Source organism: Pieris rapae, chromosome 5 (genome assembly GCF_905147795.1).
Source record: "Pieris rapae chromosome 5, ilPieRapa1.1, whole genome shotgun sequence".
Lineage (NCBI taxonomy): Eukaryota > Metazoa > Arthropoda > Insecta > Lepidoptera > Pieridae > Pieris > Pieris rapae.
The window spans coordinates 5,271,387-5,289,865 of record NC_059513.1 but is presented as its reverse complement, the minus strand read 5'-3'; the positions used below and the strand labels follow the sequence as shown (position 1 = coordinate 5,289,865).

At 34.2% G+C, this 18,479-nt stretch overlaps 2 protein-coding genes and 1 pseudogene across 3 annotated transcripts; 1 reads left to right on the top strand and 2 right to left on the bottom strand.

The window, feature by feature from the left end:
* Positions 1-351: 351 nt before the first annotated feature.
* On the bottom strand, positions 352-5,045 carry LOC111003183 (dolichol kinase). 2 transcript variants are annotated; one of them, XM_045628383.1, is made up of 9 exons: positions 4,745-5,045; positions 4,404-4,654; positions 4,020-4,234; positions 3,426-3,614; positions 2,844-3,053; positions 2,432-2,506; positions 2,007-2,190; positions 1,638-1,715; positions 352-599 (listed from the first exon to the last, which is right to left on the bottom strand). In XM_045628383.1, exons 1-9 carry the CDS (start codon positions 4,861-4,863, stop codon positions 451-453), a joined length of 1,470 nt encoding a protein of 489 aa, XP_045484339.1. In that variant the 5' UTR covers positions 4,864-5,045; the 3' UTR covers positions 352-450. The 2 variants fall into 2 exon arrangements, with proteins under 2 accessions (XP_045484339.1, XP_045484340.1); XM_045628384.1 differs by lacking the exons at positions 4,020-4,234; positions 4,404-4,654; positions 4,745-5,045 and adding an exon at positions 3,686-3,853.
* LOC123689254 lies at positions 2,193-2,311 on the bottom strand (annotated as a pseudogene).
* A 181-nt stretch (positions 5,046-5,226) lies between the features above and the next one.
* On the top strand, positions 5,227-18,467 carry LOC111003175 (nuclear cap-binding protein subunit 1). The gene is made up of 10 exons (XM_022273561.2): positions 5,227-5,436; positions 5,521-6,302; positions 6,502-6,920; positions 7,112-7,249; positions 7,508-7,611; positions 15,495-15,745; positions 15,992-16,235; positions 16,496-16,611; positions 17,175-17,363; positions 17,634-18,467. Exons 1-10 carry the CDS (start codon positions 5,397-5,399, stop codon positions 17,745-17,747), a joined length of 2,397 nt encoding a protein of 798 aa, XP_022129253.1. The 5' UTR covers positions 5,227-5,396; the 3' UTR covers positions 17,748-18,467.
* Positions 18,468-18,479: the final 12 nt, after the last annotated feature.

Sequence of the window (18,479 nt, the reverse complement as noted above, 5' to 3'; positions counted from 1 at the left end):
CGTAATGCGAACGCCAAGTCTATCTCCTGGTACATCTTGACCTGCTTTAATGAATGCAAATAATGGCGTAAATTCGTACGTAGTTTGATGAAGGACAAATCTACAATGTACAGTCAAAACCGTTTACGACACCAGTTCGCCTAGAAATATTTTTATTTATTTATTTATAAAAATATTATAAATATTACCGAAGTAGGCAAATAAAAATCACAATAAAACTGTTAGATAACAACCCAAAATAAAATATAGACAGGGAGATATAAAAAAAACCTCAACTGATTTCCCACAACATATAAATAATGCTCATTGCAGTTGGTTTATCCATTTCCAGGAGAAAGAATATATTTTAGGTGTTATTAGGAATTTTATTCCAATTTAATTCTAGGGATTTTGCTGGTACTATTTATTTTTATAATTTTCAGATAAACTACGCAGACACCATTTTTTCTGTTATAAAACAAATCGTGTTATTTGAAAGGCGGCCATACTGACTAAAGGCAGAACCAGGTTATCAACTTGGTCGGTTTGGGCTTCCACTAGGCTCGTTACGGTGGCCACAAACGTAGTTCGTGCCAGAGCATTCTTAGGATTGATCAACTCTGTAAAAAAAGGAGTAAGTATAAAAATGTGTGCCGTCACGGGACGCCTGGCAGATGTGAAACATCGACATTATTTTGTAAAAGTAATAAGCAGAAAAGAACAGATTGTGATAGGAACTATATAATGATAAAATAAAATATTACGACTTTTTTCCAGATAACGATGTTTATTTGTTGAATAAACATTATTTTCATTAAATATTTTTAATGTGAAATTTACTACTGCATTTAGACTGTACATATAGCGTGGCGACGCGTCGCCACGGCATGCGTCGCCACGCCAGAAATCGGTTTTACGTGCGGCTATAGATGTTTCACATCAATAATAACTTTCTAAAAATCCAAACGCTTTTTTAGTCTTCTGTCTGACACATGATTTTTGAATTTGAGACATGCCGGAATCACGATATTTTCCTTCACAGTACGAAAAATTGTTTGATGCGCACATAGGATTTTTATTGGTGCAAACCCCGGGTTCAAATCTGTCGTAGATTAGAGGTCTCGGGTATGACAGTCGCGCGCTGAAGCTACAAGGCCAACAGTGCACTTAACTGATGGAAGTGAGGGTGTTAATATAGAAAAATACCTAAATTTTTAACAAAACGATTAGTAACAAAAAATTGAGCAGCGCTTCGTAGTCCTACTTATTACACTATCAATTATTGACAACACAATATGTGTATATTTGATGTTGGAGAAGGGTGCTAATACCTGCCTGCCTACTATTACTATTATATTACACTAAAGACAATTTGTCTCCTAATAAAAGTTATTGCTTTTTCTGCAGAATTGTATTTTTTTCTTCTTTTTTTTATGTTACACCGCCGCCCATGGACACTCGCACTGCCAGAAGGCCGGCCTTTTAAGAATCCGTAAGCTCTTTTCTTGAAGGACCCTAAGTCGAATTAGTTCGGAAATACTTCAGTTGGCAGCTGGTTATACAATATGCAAATTGCAGGTACTTTAAATCTATTAATCTTATCTATTCTTAAAATCTATTATATTTAACAAATCTAAGATTGATCTATTTACACTTACCAAATATAATAAGGGTGTAAACAGTTCCTATTTGCGATAATATATTGAATACGGTGCCTTCCATTGTTCTGTTACTATCTGAAAAAAAAACCATACTAAAAATTAAGTTATTGCGTCTTCACAAATATGCATTCTAACTGTAAATATTGTAAAATTTATGGTAGGAACTTTAATACCTGATTTAATGTTGTCATTTAAATTTAAAAAAATCATTTCAGATAGTAGCATAAAAATAATATTTTAAATAACTTTTTAAAAGCCTAGTCTAATCCGTTGTGATGCTAAAGGATGAATAAAAATACAAATAATAATTCTCCCAAAAAAAACCTAAATAATAGTTAAACAATATGGAAAAAATGAAATAAGCACCTGACCACTTATTGAAACCAAACCGAGAACCGAACCAACTGGCTGCTGTGTCTCCAATTCCAATCGACAACACTCCACTTAGAAGCTCGAGTTTATGATCATCGCTGTAGGACGGCACTAATATTAAGGGACACGCTAATCCGACATATAAATAAAAAGGTGTCATAGCAAAAGTGCCGCAATCCTGAAAGACGTTAAAAAAAATTAGCAGGTGGTCACCCATCAAAATACTAACCTCGCCCGACTTTGCTTAACTTAGGTGATCGGACGAGAACCGGTGTATTCAATGTGGTATCGACGTTGGTTACAACCGTTAAATAGCTGATCAATTAGATTTTACAATTAAAAATTTCACAATATACAATGTACTGCTAATAGAAATTAGATTGATTAATTCATGATAAAAACTATATAATATGAAATACCTTTTCATCACTATATGTAAGGAAAGCAGCCTGTAATGCAGATGTAACTGGTTCTATTTTACTTTTTCTTAATGCCTGCAAAAAGATGAAAGCCATCTAAAATCTGTATGCTTCCGAAAATTTTACCAAACTTTTTTTTTTTTATATTAATTTAGCTTCCATAAACACTCTCTATGGGTAATGAAAAGGGCCCCAAAATAATTTTCTACATACAGAAATTATACATACTTTATACAATAAGTTTTGCGGACACGGTATTACAGTTATCAAACGTTGGTACTATTTGCTATTAAATGCCGCAGTATTACAAAAATAATTGATTACCAATTGTTCTGACATGATGACTATGACTATGGCTAATCGCGGCGACTATTATTTTTGTACTATAATATCTACTGGCAAGAAAACTTACCTCGACAAATACAATAGCTCCAAGTCCTAATCCAGCCGCTAAAAGCATCAACTGAATATCAAAGAGTATCCCTGACAGAAAAACCAGAGAAGCCAATACGTGAAAAGTCTTCCTTGTCACCGTAGTCGCTTTTATTGCCAATTTTGTACGTATTGACAAAGCGCTTATTGATAGACCAACTAACATCAACCAGAAGGTTATAATTTGTTTCTGAAAGAAAAAAAATATTGTACAAACTAAAGCAGCTAAGATAAAACTACTTACTTAAGTGTGAATTAAATTTATTTATTACAAAAATACACACATTATCCTTACAGGCTATATAGAAATATGTTGATAGTTTATATATTCATATATGTAATTTAAAGTAGTTAGGTGTTTACAATTTTACACTATATAATTGACTTATTTAACAATACATAGTTAATGTCCACCACCACGTACCACGGTACCACCGTGTGATGTTGTTTTTTTTAAGAAGTAGTCAAACCAAAAATATAATGCGATTCTAAGGATATCTATATCCAGAAAAATATATGTTAAACCAAACACAATATAAAAAAACTGTTCTCAAGAACTTACTCTATATCCCGTGAAAAATATAAATATCATAATTTTGTTTACAAAATCCACACCAATAATAAAGTGTAGTGTAATCAATACTAATGTAGCTCCTGTTGCTATGATTTGTATCAAAGATCTCATATTCTGCAGAGTGTCATTTAGGGAATGTAAAGCCACAATCATTAATCCGACTGCTATAAAAACTGTCTGTAACAATATTTTGGAAAATTAATTGCAGTATACCAAAAAATTTAGAAAATCTTAAAACACACACTTACTTTTTAGTATTTGAAATGGGACAGGGCATTTGAACTAACCAGATTTGTTTAGGTGTAGTTGTAAACATTGGCTTTTATCTTTATCTTTTTTTCATTAAATTGTTACAGAGGCTCATTCCATATTTCAATAAATATCTATAGTCAAAATCTTGTATGAGCACTGTCAAATATACTAAACTTCAAAGAAAAAAAAATGGTTTTACAACTCTTGTAGATTTAACTTGTAGTATGTGGACTTTAGTATTAATTAAGTAGATAAATATTTTTAACAAATTACGTTCTATGAAAGTTCTAATAAACAAGTTTATGTTATATTATATATGAAACAACTTACAAAGACAATTGCATAAATAAAAAATATATCTTCATCCCTTTCTGGGGAATGCATGCAATTTAAAAGACATATAACTGAGAACAGTGTTACACTCTGATTGACTACAATGCTTTCCCCTATTGTAAATGTTTTTGGCAGCTTGATAAAGGAATAACGGAGAAACCAAACAAATGATAGAACAGTTGCTGATGAAACCATGAAGGAAAACAACAGATCTGAAAAATATTTCAATAAGTTATATTCACAAGAATAAATTTATAACAAATTCTTTTATTTTATATTTCTTGTAAAAAATTTATAAGCTTGTTTTAAATTCTGAGTCAAAAAAATTTAAGACAGACACTTTATTTAAATTCTCTTAAAAATGTTATTAATCATACTTACTCTGTTTCAGTACACCATATAGAAGTAATGTAGATATAAAACTTGAAGCTAAGCATCCCCCATAAACTGGCTCTTTAACAACAAGACTTGACAGAGAGAGAAACATAATAAATAGAGAACAGTAGGACAACAAGCCCAAAGAGAGAAAAGTACTAATCTTGTATAATAGTGTCACCTCTTCCAAAAGAAAGTACATGCAGAGTACCGACGGTAGTAAAAATTGGCACCATAATCCATTGCTTTGTGATGGCCTGAAAAAAGTATAAAATTTATCTTTCTTTAAATAAAAATACATAAGGATTAGTTAAAAGATGTCTAGGGACGGTCAAATATCTACACACCTGGTTTGTATACCTCCTTCCTGAACATTGTGCTTAATATTCCTATTCAAGGGTGCTATCCAAGTTTCATATTGGATTCTAACAGGTTCTGGTAAGATTGATAAAGTGTGATCAAACATTATAGACAGTTAAATAATGGCAAACTCCACATCATATAATTCTCAAAATTCAATTTTCACTCAATTGACTTGAATTACTATTAACATGATTTACATTTTATTTCTTTGATAGATTATCATTTTAAAGATAACAACATCAACAATGAACAAAGTTCAAAATTCAAATAAGTTCCTAAAATCAAATAATTCAGTCCTGACGCAATGTTACCATTTACCATCTTTATCTCGATACGAAATGTTAACACTAAATTATTATCTGTAGTAATATGTCAAAAATTAACTATATATCATATCTCTTAACTCATTACTCTTTTGTACATGGCTGACGCACAAACCGTGCAGGCCAAGAAAGGGAAAAAAAAAAAAAACTCATTACTCTTACTCGATAGTTTGTGCATTATTTTGATTTTGTAATTTGGAAACTTGTATCCTATTTTCTTAAAAGAGTTTAAGCTACAGGTACTTTATACTTTGAAAATATAATTGAGTCATCGGTTACAAGTGGTGTCATTTAAAGAAATAAAAGGGTCGTTATGAATCGGCGTAGACCCCACGAAGAAGAAGATGGATATGGTAGTTTGCCACGAATATATTCTTTATTTTAGGTTATAAAACTGTTTCTTTACTAAATGTGGTGACCTATTCCTATTCTTTCAGAACGTCTTCATAGAAAACGCCGTCGCGTTTCAGAAAATCAAGAGATTGAGGATAGACTTGAGTCGCTGATTCTTCGAGTTGGAGAAAAGAGTAGTTCAAGTTTGGAAAGTAATCTCGAAGGTTTAGCTAGTGTCTTGGAAGCTGATCTAAGCACCTTTAGAGTTAAGATATTGCGTATTCTCACAGAATGTGCTATCCGAATGCCCGAAAAATGTACTATTTATGCTACACTTGTTGGTCTGCTTAATGCTAAAAATTATAATTTCGGTGGTGAATTTGTTGATTATATTGTGAAAACTTTTAAAGAAAATTTGAAGTGTGGAAAATGGAATGCAGCCAGATATTGTTTGAGATTTATATCAGATTTAGTAAACTGTCATGTGTTGGCTGCTTCATCATTACTTACTTTGTTAGAAACATTAGTTGATTGTGCAAATGATGATTCAGTGCCACAAGTCAGAAGAGATTGGTTTGTGTTTGCAGTCCTAGCTACATTGCCATGGGTAGGAAGGGAGTTATATGAAAAAAAAGAGTTGCAGCTTGACCATCTGCTTGTTACTATAGAAGTTTTTTTAAACAAGCGTAGCAAAAAACACTGGCCAGCTCTTAAAGTATGGTCAGTAGACACGCCACACTTACAAGAAGAGTATTTAGATTGTTTATGGGCTCAAATTAAAAAGTTGAGGCAAGATAATTGGTCAGAGAAACATATTCCTAGACCATACCTTGCTTTTGACTCCATCCTATGTGAAGCATTACAGCATACTCTTCCTGCTATTCAGGTAAGAGCTTGACTTACACTTTTTACTTTAAGACAAATCATGTAGTGTTTTCAAATAATGTAGTGATAAACAATTAATTTAACATTTACAAGTAAGAAATAGATACATACAAATATCTTATTGCTTTAGTTATTGTAACTAGTTATATTTAATATTTATAATTTACTTTGATTTTTAAATTTGCCAATAAATATTCTAGCCTCCTCTGCACAATGATGGAGACTCATATCCCATGCCCCGTGTGATATTTCGCATGTTTGATTACACTGACTGTCCAGATGGACCAGTATTACCAGGAGTGCACTCCATTGAACGTTTTTTAATTGAGGAACACTTGCACAATATTATTGAAGCCTACCACCTGGAAAGGAAAGAATGTGCTGCCCAGTTACTCTGCTTTCCATACAAAGCTAAGATACCATTGGAGTACTGTATTGTTGAAATAATATTTGCAGAGTTATTTAATTTACCAAGGCCAAGATACTTAGAGATTTGCTATGGGTCAATTTTAATTGAACTGTGTAAACTTCAACCAGCAACAATGCCACAGGTACTTGCTCAAGCTACAGAGATACTCTTCATGAGGATTGATAGCATGAATGTTGCCTGTTTTGATAGGTAATATACTATCTTGTAATATGGTTTACTTTAGAATAATAACTAAGTTTATTTACTAGTCATCTAAATAACTTAACAGCAAAAAAATAAAACCATAATTTCTTGATTTTACATAATTTGATGAAACATAATTATATTAATTTTTATAATTATTATATTTTACTTAGATACTATTTTTTTGTATATTCAAGGTTGGTCAATTGGTTCTCATATCACTTGAGTAACTTCCAGTACAGATGGTCCTGGGAAGATTGGGAGGGCTGTGCACAGCTTGATCCTGACCATCCCAAACCACGCTTTATCAAAGAGGTGCTTAGCAAATGCCAAAGGTAATTAGAACTTTCAAACAATGTAGCGTAAGCATAAGCTTAATAATTGTAATTGTACTGAGTTGCCCTTGAAATGTTTACTGTACCAGATGACATGAAAGGACGAGGTGAAGGACACCTGACAAAATCCTTCACCACACAAAATCAATTGATTTTGTCAGATGATATGTGGTTCATCAGGGAACTAAACCCCCATTCTGTTATAGCTTACGTTAGAGATTTGAACTCTTCTTAATTCCAAAATCATGTATATTTCAGGTTGTCATACCATCAAAGAATAAAAGACATGGTACCAGAAACATTGGCTGCATTTGTACCTTTAAAAGCAGAACCTATATATAAATATTCTATGGAAGGAGCAGGTAAGAAAATCAGATAATTCATTTAAAATAATTTACTCTTCGATATATATAAGATAACTAATTATGCTAATCTTACTATGATATATTTACAAATATTACTACAACAACTAAAATGAAAACAGTGTTTAATTATGATTCGTAACAGAATATTTAAATGCTCTGGACTGTTTGTAGTTGACTGCAAGTTTTTACATGCATTAAAATGATATTGAGTTATTCAGTTTACTCCATAGCCATTAACTCAAGAAAACTGTAGGGACGGCCTAAGTCATAGCTTTCGTACCGCGAATCCCTACTGGATTCTTTGTCTTCCTCATTGTCTGTTTGAGCGTTTTTATTATCATTTTCACTGGAATTGTCATCAACATTTGGCTGAACATCATCATCATCATCATCTTCGTCGTCATCATCATCATCATTATCGTCATCATCGTCTTCATCGTCTTCGTCTTCGTCCTCTTCGTCATAATCATCCGCAGTCGTCGGACTTGTATGCTTGTGCTTCTTGTTGAATTCAGCCATAAAATCAGTGAGGTCATCATCCGCTTTCAAAAAACTTGCATGATGTGAACTTTCTCCTTCTAATAACTCTAGTTTAGATATGTCTTTTGGGGTACTTGTCTCTGAGTTGAAATTAAATCCGAAAAGTTGTTCAAAAATGTCATCAGTTGAGTCTTCTGTGGTAGTTTTAGGTGTTGACTGTTCAGAATAGCTTTCTGTGGGGGTTTCTATTGTTGTTGTTGTCAATTTCTTCTTTCTACATTTAGTTTTGTTCTTAGAGGACTCAAATTGTGCCGGTATACTTTCAACTGTTGAACTACTACCTACTACATCGTTGCTTGTGTCAGTGGCACTGGTGGAATGTTCAAAGATATACTCTGACTCTTCTTGGCTGTTTTCTGTTTCATTATCTTCAGGTTTCACCGTAGACAATATGCTATTACTTCCTAATTTTTCTGCTGAATTGCTACCACTGATTTTCTCAGTTGTACTCTTAGTATCTAGGTCACTGGTATTGCCTCTTGTGAGTTGCTGATCTTTTAGTATTGTAGCATGTGTGGTAGATGTAACGTAACCTTGGAAATTAGACGTCCTTCTATAGTTTTGAGGCTGTGAATTATTGTTTCTAAAAGACCATCTGTCGTGTTTGACAGAGGTTCCTTTATAAAATAATGTTGATTGCCTAAAACGATTGATATTTCTTGGTACAGGTGTCGTAGGTTGTTTTATTTCTGGTTTAGGCGTCGTAGACGTTTCTCTAGGGGCAAATGTTGTATATGGTGTTGTGCTGGCCTGTTTTGTTGAAGTTACTATTTTTGTGGAGGTTGGCCGAGCTGTTGAGGTGGTTGTTGTAGTTGCAGATGTTGCGTGCGTTTTATTTTTAGAGTCCCAGAATGATTTAAAACTACTCCTTGTTGTAGTGCTAACAGGTGTTGCTTCAGTTGACAGCTTTCTTATGATCGTTTTCTCTGGGTGCTCAGTGGTTTCAGTTGTTGAAACAGTAGTAATCCTTTTGTGTTTTTTAAATTTATCTTGTTTGGTAAATTTTGGTGGTGGACGGGTGCGTTTCTTAGGCCTTATTGTTGTAAACGCGGTTGTTGTTGGTGTTGTTGTTTCTGAAGGTACCTCTGTGACAGTAGTAGGCTTTTGCCAAAGAAGTGTTGTACTGCTATTTAACAAGAAACTTGTTGTGGTTTCAACAGGCATTAGCTTTTCCGTTTGAAGGATCATAGGTGTGGTTTTTGTAAAAGCACCCAAAACGTTAGCCCAATCTAAAGTTTCTTCATTTTCGTCTGATATACTTTGAGCTGTTATAATGTCTGGAGTTGCCGTAGTTACGGGTCTCGTGTTCTTAACGGTGTGATGCTTCTTCGTTGGTTTCTTAGAATTAGAGCTGGTTTTTCGTTGTTTATTGTTACCCTTTTTCACTTGAGTAACTTCTACTGTTTCTGTCGTACTACTGTCGGCGTAATTTACAGTTATGGGTCTAAATGCTGATTCAAATAATGGATCCGAGTTTGGGGATTGTGAATCGTGAACTTGTGGGCTCGGTCTAAAGTCAGCAGGTTTGTTGACTCTATGGGGTTTTGAATTATGACCGTGCTTCAAAGGTGGCAAAGGTTTAAAAGGTTTTTTGTCCATTGTTACAAACACTCCAGGGGGAGCATTATACACCGGTGGTCTTATATGCTCTGGAAAATAGTTTACTTTTGGTAAGCTCGGTTTATGTTTGGTAGGACTTTTAAAAGAATTATTTATCTCATATCTTGTTATATTATTTGAGCTTTCCGCACTATCGATAAACATTGGAGTTCCTAAATCAAATGTTTGTTCATTTAGGGGCGGCGTTAATGGAACAGGTGTAGGTAAAATAGCAGGTCTCGTCGTTTTCACAGATTGAGTGGGGGAAATTCGGGAATCATGAGATGGATAAGGATTTCCATTTATAATAGGGCTTGACTCATAGTCAAGATAATGATGTTGTAAGGGGCCTGCCGGTGGAGCCTGGAGAGGTGGCCTTATATATTTGTACGGTTGAGCCTGTTTATAGGGATAAGGAATTGGCTTTGGTTGTTGATGATGGTCTAATGAGGGCCCTGCGTGACCACTCTTTGAAAATTGATACGTTTGAAAAGAACCGGAATTACTTCTGAATTTGGGTTGTGGTTTGTCATATGAAGAATCATCGTCATTAGAGAATATTGAAGAAAATATTCTATCTAGGCCTCTGTAAGGCTGTCGTCTATTGTGAGGTGGAATTGGCACTATGTTTTTATGAAACCAAATTGCTCTTTGAGGTCTTGCCGTTTGAAATTGTTCATATTTTCTCTGTTCCTGTGGAAAATCAACTGTCGACGGAGACGTTTCTCGAACAGTAAATGTCCTTATTGGATTTTCATATGGCTTTGGTTGCTTCTTCGGAATTTGGGATACAACCGAGAATGTTAACTCATAGTGATATTTACCAGAAGAAGTTTCTTGGTCTCTTTGGCGGACACGTTTAACTGACCAAAATGCTTTCACACCTTCAGCGCACCTGTCGTCACTACAATTATCTTGCGATTTATCGTCTTCGGTGAACCGGAATCCTTCTTCATTTTCAAAAAGCCGACCCTTCGCCACTATGGCAACGTCTCCTAAAGGATTCGCCTCATCGGATTGTCGCCTATCGAAGGGGGCTTTCTTTATTTTCTCCCATAAGTCGTGGTCATCAATTTCTTTTGGTTGCTCAAGTTTATTATTGGGTGCAATGACATCGCCTTGGGCGATGAGTTGATCAATTTTGTCTCTTACTAATGTGAGATATACGCTATGTCTTAATGCATCCTCCCAGTAATAAGCTGGTACTGCAGCTACGGAGGGTGGTGACTCTGTTTTTATCATTTCCTGCAGTGTCCCAGCCGATTCAACTCGTGGGGTGGGGTGCCACTCGTCCAGGGGTATCGGTGTCGGTCTAAAGTCATCGCCCCGCACTTGGCTTCCTTCTTTGTGTATCTGAAAAAATGTTAGTGAATGTTAATTGTATTGAAATTACATTGTACCCGCATAAATTAACCGTTAATTATTATTTATCGTTCGGTAAGAACATGGATGCGTTTGAAAGTAAAATGTAGTTGGGAAAGTGCGCGTCGGATGGCGTGCAAGTGTTGCGTGCACTAAGATACAACCCTGGCTAGTTTCCAATCACAAATTTATATAAATTGATTTCTGGAGTTGTGATCGTATTATTCCAAATTTAAATTCGATTTTTTTTAAATTTCGAATGCAAATATTACACGAGTACCTTGGTGTACTATTATGTAGCGATAAATGATGCAATGTTGGTAATCTATTACTTAATGGACACTGTAGTGGACAATTAGGCCGACATATTATAATAATAATTTTAAATCGTATTTTTTTTGACGCATCAAAGTGCCGGTTCTAAATAGAATATGAATGACTTAACGCAGATTTTCCAATATACCTCTCATCTATCTCTATCACATCACATTGATAAAATAGTGTACAAACACACTATTTTATCAATGTGATGACATTAAATCGTTGTATTTAAAACACTGAAAAATTTGTACTAAGGAATGATTATGCAATCAATAATAGCTTAATTCATACATTTATACTAAAAATTAAAACTAGAGATGTAACTGTAGATAATAAATATTGCTCCATATATCGTGGGAATTTATAACAATACCGGCGGAGGTCACCGCCTTATCTTTTTGCATACACCATTGAGCATTGCCGTGTGATTTGCTATTATTTTACTTTTTATCGAGATGTGATCTATGGTGATAACGTATGTTGTAATAGGAACGCCTAACTGCTTCATGTTGGTCATAAAGAAAACCCGTCATAGGAACAAAGAAAACGATGTCAGGGAAATTGTAATAGGTTTACTAGGCACTGTATAATCGTAGTAAACGGGTATCGAATGAATCTTGGAAAATATGTTTTGTATTAGGGCCAATTCATACAATTAACTATAAAGATAATAAAAATACCTAGACTAAGTGAACTAATTCCTAATAACAATGTATATATGTAAGTAAATAGTGCAGTATTAGCCTAGTGGCTTTAGCGTGCGCTTCCCATCCCTAACCTTGTAGGTATGAACCCCGGCTGTGCACTGTATTTAATATCGTGACAAAACTGTGCCATAGAGTTAAAAGTAGACGACGTGAGATAAAGAAGTAGGTATATTTGCTTATTAGAAAAAAATCATATTATTATCAAGCCCATGCAGAAATCTGAGATCAAAAATGCTACAAAGTCACTGGTTATTTTTGTAAATTTTTTAAATAAACGTAACTATCGTATAAATAAATCGCTTCGCAAAGAAATCCCAAATGGAAATATCTCTTGAAATATGTGTGGAAAGCGGTAAAATTATACTTACAATTAGTGTAAAGAAAACGCAAAGCAACGCGGATCGCATCTTTAATCACTGATTCACTGCACGATCGGTTTCGCTTTGCCACTGGTGATTTTTTTCTGCGCGTGCGCAGCGGTCGCACCCTATAGCGGACTGGCGCGAAAAGCATAACATCACCCCTCTTCAGTGCTCCAGAGCGCGAAAGCAAACCTACAGCGCTGCAAACGTTAATTTACAGTAGATTCTGCGGTAGCACAAATTCAAACTATTCTTAATTTGTTATTTTCATCATAGAAGAGTTCTAACAGACTTGAAATGAAGCATATGTTTTTTTGGTGATATAAAGATAACATGCCAAGTCAGACAGGTATAAAAGATACCTTAAACACTTACGGTAAATCTACTGAATTACAGTAAGTCTAAGAGTAATTCTTTTGATACGCTTTATAAGCACGCCCGCGTGTTGGATATGCATTTGTATTTATAATCTGTCCTTTTTTATCAATTTGGTGACGGGACGCATTATTTTGATTTTCACTCTTATGAAGTGAGATAGAATATAGATAGTTGTTTTATTTAACATTCATTAGAGATGATATTTGATTGATCTCATCTTTGTTTTTTTTAAATTAATCATAGAGTGATTGTGGATTGCAGAGTATGACCTTAGTCTTTTTATGGTTGAAGGATGTCACAAAAGGTTGTACAGAAGAATATTAAAAAAAGAAACGAAAATAGAGTAAAAATTAGGATTTAATTAAATAACTTAATTTACGTTTTTAGAGGAAATCTGTTTTATTATTGTATAGTTGGATTTTGTGTGCCAATTGACCAGTTATTTAAAAATATATAAGCCTTAAATTTAGCTAGTTATAATATACTAATAAAAAAACACAAATAACATACGTGTATATTTGCAAGTCCTCATTACCCAATTCTCACATTTCTGAATCTTTAAGAAGGCCTTACTCCAACTCTCCTATGAAAATTCAAGAACAGTGTGAATACTTGTCATTAAATTAATAGTCACTTTCAGTTTTATAAGTTGCGTTATTCATGTTATAGGATCAAGTGATCATCTCGGCACATAATTAGCACTTTGTTATACCCAGATAACATCTAATACAATGCGTATGTTGAAACGTTTCCGTGCAATTTTCTTAATGGTGTTTAAATCTTTATAAGAAGATCGCGGTCGCTGACGCATTAGGATTGTTATATTAATTCGTTTACGAGTAACTTAGTTCTTGAAGAATTTTAATTATTTACAACATATCCTAGTACGAGTAAGCAATACTTTTACAATTGTGATGAATTTTGCTTGTGGCAAGATGTTTCAAATGTCATCCATATTTGAAAATCGAATACTGTCCACAGCAAAACTATTTCTTGAACTAAACCTAATAACTAACCTTAAAATTAAATTATTAAAAAATATTATTAAAAGGAGTCCCTTTACGCAAGGTTCCGAAGATACTGGCAGCGTTCCCCCTTTGAATAGCTAGACGAATTCTTTGTGCGAGATGCCAGCTCTTCGTTCTCCTGTGATGTCGACTAACCTTTTTGATAATTCCCTAAAAAGCTTTAATGCGCTAGGACCCCACGGACCAAGGGTCTCGAGACTCTGTATTTGCAGGCATTACTATTTACATTATGTTTACTTCCAGGTTGGTGTAAATATAAAATTTACTAGCTTTTTATATACACGTATTTGAAGTATATAAATGCATGAGTATATATGTAAAAGTACCTTTTTAGAGTGTCAACTGTAAGAGTATTTGTACTTTCGGAGATATGGCAAACGGAGAAATAGTTGTGTAGAAACTGCCACGAGTCATTTGTGTGATAAGTTGACTTATATATGTTGAAAGGTGCTGTCCACATATAATTGTCTATGATGCACGTTTGAAATTTGGATTGTTTTCTTTACTTTTAATGTGCGTTGTTATTTATAGCACCATATATTTTCTCTTAAATAAGCAAACACAATGTTACGAGTATTACTAACGTTTCATTTAATTGCTATAGCCACTAGTCCACCCTATCAATATAATCTTATACAAAAAAATATCATGTACAAATGGAATATTTAGAATCGTTTCAATAATTGAGAAATAACGTCCGCTGAAAACCGCGAGCGTCGAGTGAAAAGCGTCGCGTGCATACTTTCCATCTCGTGGTCTTTTCGCCGTTTTTTTGACGCGAGCCGAGCAACGCGGAACGGCTATATTCATAATTTAGCAATACCTCTTTTACCTATGATATTGAAACTGTTTGTTAATGAGTGTTTTCATTATCAATTACCATTTAACGTACGTTGACACTGTATGCCATATGTAGACACTTCTAAGACATGCAACTGTGGGTTTTTAAGGCAATTTATCCCGTGTCCACTATGTGAAATTATTGGGTTCTTCAAGAAAAGATCGTACCAATTAATAGGCCGGGCAACGCTGCTCGCTTTGCACGTAACTCATTTGCCCCATTGCCCCTACATTGCATCTCATGTCTATGATAATTTTAGTGTCCATTTTAAAGGGTAATGTCGTATAAATGACTACGTTACACTTAATTAACTTCCGTTCGTGAATCACGTTCTGCCTATCTTAGATGGTTTTCAGGTTACCTGCAATATGTATAATTGTGTATATACTATTGTTCTTATATCTTATCAATCTTTTATTATGGTATATTTTGCTTTATAAGTACGTAACTGAGATATTTAATTGAACATTTTTTATTTGTTTTTCATCTTTATACTATTTTAGATCAATTGCAATAAGAACGTGAAAATAACAGTTTTCCTTAAGCTCTAGTAAACTTATTTAATAACACAAAATGGCATCAACACTCTTTTAACTTAATGCTCTCGATAGTTGTGCTTAACAGGCAATATGTGTAGTATTAGCCTTTGAAACTGTAATTTATTTATCCCAACTTATCCTGACCCTTTAATAGTCGCATCCCCAAGATTTTATTACCTTTAAAAACTAAAGTGTCCTTCCAGCTTCTCTACCCGGGACTGAAGCAGCTCACCAGCTAGTTGTATGTGTTCGAAACAAGTGTACCCCTGAGGAAGCCCTGAACGTCCTTCGGGAACTTCCAAATCCCTTACGAGAAGGGGACGCGGCGTCAACCCACGCGTCGCAGTACAACCCTTTGAAGATAGACGTGTTTGTGCAGACCCTACTCAATCTCGGCAGCAAAAGTATTTCTCATAGTTTTGCTGCGATATCCAAGTTTCATTATGTTTTTAAGGTAAGATTAAAATACGTGAAAATCAGGTGTCATTAAAAGAGGTCGTAAATATTGTATATTTATTCTATTTATATTTTTTTTGTGATTAGTTACTTTTGTTAAGAAAATACACCATTCCTGCGATGCCTGGCGATTTTTCTTTTTAATTTTCCAAATAATTACAAAATCTTTAATAGCTCATTTTATGGCATATTTTTAAATAGGATCGAAATTTGTGTAATCCAAAGAATCGGACATATTTAATAGATTCTTGCCGAATCCGAGGAAGCACAGATTTGTGTTCTCCGGAATGTTTGGGAGCTATGGCAGAAGCATCCGCAGATGGTCTGCGTGCTCGTTGACAAAATGCTGAAAACACAAATAGTGGAGTGCAGTGCCGTGGCCACTTGGCTCTTCTCAAAGGAAATGGCGCCGCACTTTATACACTCCTGTCTTTGGGAGATATTGCATTTGACGATTGATAAGATGAACAAGCATGTGTCGAAACTAAGTAAGTATAAAAACATAGTTATTTTAAAAAACTGATAATTTCTGTGATTTCACTAACCCTAAGTTTAAAAGCTTATATGTTTTTTAATTGTATAATTGAATTCTCGTTGAAGAGGGTAGGCCTCTTTAAAATCGCAAATATACCTTCATGATTCGTCGAATAATTTTTTCTTCAAGTTTGATAGTTTTGACTGCCTGGAAGACTAGTTTGTATCTTAAGATACGTTTTTGATAATGATTAATCGTAATAAAACTCTTCAGGCAAAGAACTGCAAGAGGCAAGGGAAGCATTAGCAAGAGCTGATTCAAGCAGTTCGGACTCTGAAGATGAAAGTGGAAGCAAGAAGAAAAAGGATCAAGATAAACCCACTGAAGAGGTGAGTTTAATTTTAAATCACGTCTTCGGACAGACGGAAAACAAAAATACCATTTTTTTAATGGAATCTCGCTGTTGGCCTTAAGGGCCTTTACAGCGCAGCACGGGCTGTTTTGGCGAGCTTAGCTCAGCCTAAAAGGGTGGTGTTTTCCGCGATTTGCGCAAGGGCCTCTCCTGTGAGACTCGAACCTCGGCTTGGGCCGTCGCGGGGGGGTCAATCGCCTGAAAGGCAGGACGGAAGCTCACTGGAGTGAAATAATAATGAAATGATGAAATAATAATAATAATAATGTTGGAATGCGATGTTGAGATGGGAGTTGATAAAAAATGCGATGTTATACATACAATATATATGTATAAAATATATTATACAATTCATTAAAAAATTCGTTGAATAACAGGTTAATCGATGGGAACTATAAAAAACTCAATAAATAAATATCATAACTTTTTTCTCGTTTACTCCATGGATCAGACTAATTTTCATCATTGTCATTTTATGAGCTTTAAGATTTTATTACCATATTTCTGTTTGAGTATTCGTAAATCATTTTTTCTTTTTAGGCGGTGGAACGTATGGAAGAAAGACTAGAGATGGGTCACACAGATCAAAAGAGGTTATTCCTGATCGTGTTCCAGCGATTTATAATGATCCTCTCGGAACATCTCGTGAGAGCAGACACGGATGCGAGAGATCCACTCACCCATTGGTATACAAGTACTATTGGACGACTTACGCAAGTGTTTTTGTTGGTGAGTTATTTCTATTAAATATTTGGACAGGATGACGTAACTCGCTAAGTATCTAGCTTGGCGATTATAAAGCTATTGACGAATAAAAAAAAATCCTTTGTACAAGATAAAAAAATTAAACCCAGGTTTTCCTCCAAATTTCATATTTTCTAAATATTAATATTATATATATAATATAATTAGATAACAACATATGCACTTATAAATGTTATAATTGTTTTGTGTATACGAAAAACATGATTTGTTGTTTTAACAAAGTATTATTTACAGCATCACGAGCAAGTTCAAAAGTACAGTAGTACATTGGAGACGTTGCTCTTCACTCAAGACTTGGATCCGCATATACTTGATGTGTTCCACCAGTTCCTCGCGCTTACTGCGTAAGCCTTACCTTTGTGGCTTATTTATTATAATATTATTATTATAATTATTCATAATATCACATCTCGGTTTTACTATAGAGATACCTTAGATAAAGTACTCTATAGATGCAACCACTGCATTGCCGCCGATGAGACAATTCTTCTGCTGAGAAACCAATCTTTACACATTAAACTTAAAGAGATCTCTGTCTGCATATTTTATGCATTATTGCATTTCTCCATTGAAAGAAGAGCAAAAAGCAAGATTAGACATATTTTTTTTTTCGATTTTACGATAATATGTTTTCGCTATCTAGAATGCAGTGGTTTCATCTATAATATTTATGCCAATAAAGAAACGAAGAATGTCGTTGCAGTCATATGTCAGTAGTGACAGATGATTAAAAAAATCTATTCTGCCATTAATTGTCTAAAAATACAGATTCTATTTGACTATTTCACATTTTTCAGGAAAGGTTTTAATTATTTAATAATTACGAATTTTCTATTTATCTTAGAAATATATAGTTCATTCGTTATAGAAAACATTACACAAAATTAATTAATTTAAATATTTTATCAATATAATGCAGATAACAAATGACCGTAGTGGCTTATTAACCATACTATATATAAAGGTTTTGGTTTGAGAACCATAGATACAAGACTGTAATTGTTATATGGATGCGTTTGTAACAATAGTTAATGATTAGTATGGTATGAATTATATTTTGGACAATTATTTTTGTTTTAT

What these genes read in the sequence shown, in the direction of transcription:
- LOC111003175 (XM_022273561.2), top strand. Translation starts at nt 5,397, where the DNA reads ATGAATCGGCGTAGACCCCACGAAGAAGAAGATGGATATG. An exon ending in ATATTCTATGGAAGGAGCAG is followed by an intron (nt 7,612 to 15,494) that starts GTAAGAAAATCA and finishes GTGTCCTTCCAG; the next exon opens with CTTCTCTACCCGGGACTGAA. An exon ending in TTACGCAAGTGTTTTTGTTG is followed by an intron (nt 17,364 to 17,633) that starts GTGAGTTATTTC and finishes TATTATTTACAG; the next exon opens with CATCACGAGCAAGTTCAAAA.
- LOC111003183 (XM_045628383.1), bottom strand. Translation starts at nt 4,863, where the DNA reads ATGTTTGATCACACTTTATCAATCTTACCAGAACCTGTTAGAATCCAA. An exon ending in TTACATATAGTGATGAAAAG is followed by an intron (nt 2,191 to 2,431) that starts GTATTTCATATT and finishes AACGTCTTTCAG; the next exon opens with GATTGCGGCACTTTTGCTAT. An exon ending in TGGTTTCAATAAGTGGTCAG is followed by an intron (nt 1,716 to 2,006) that starts GTGCTTATTTCA and finishes TTTTTTTTTCAG; the next exon opens with ATAGTAACAGAACAATGGAA.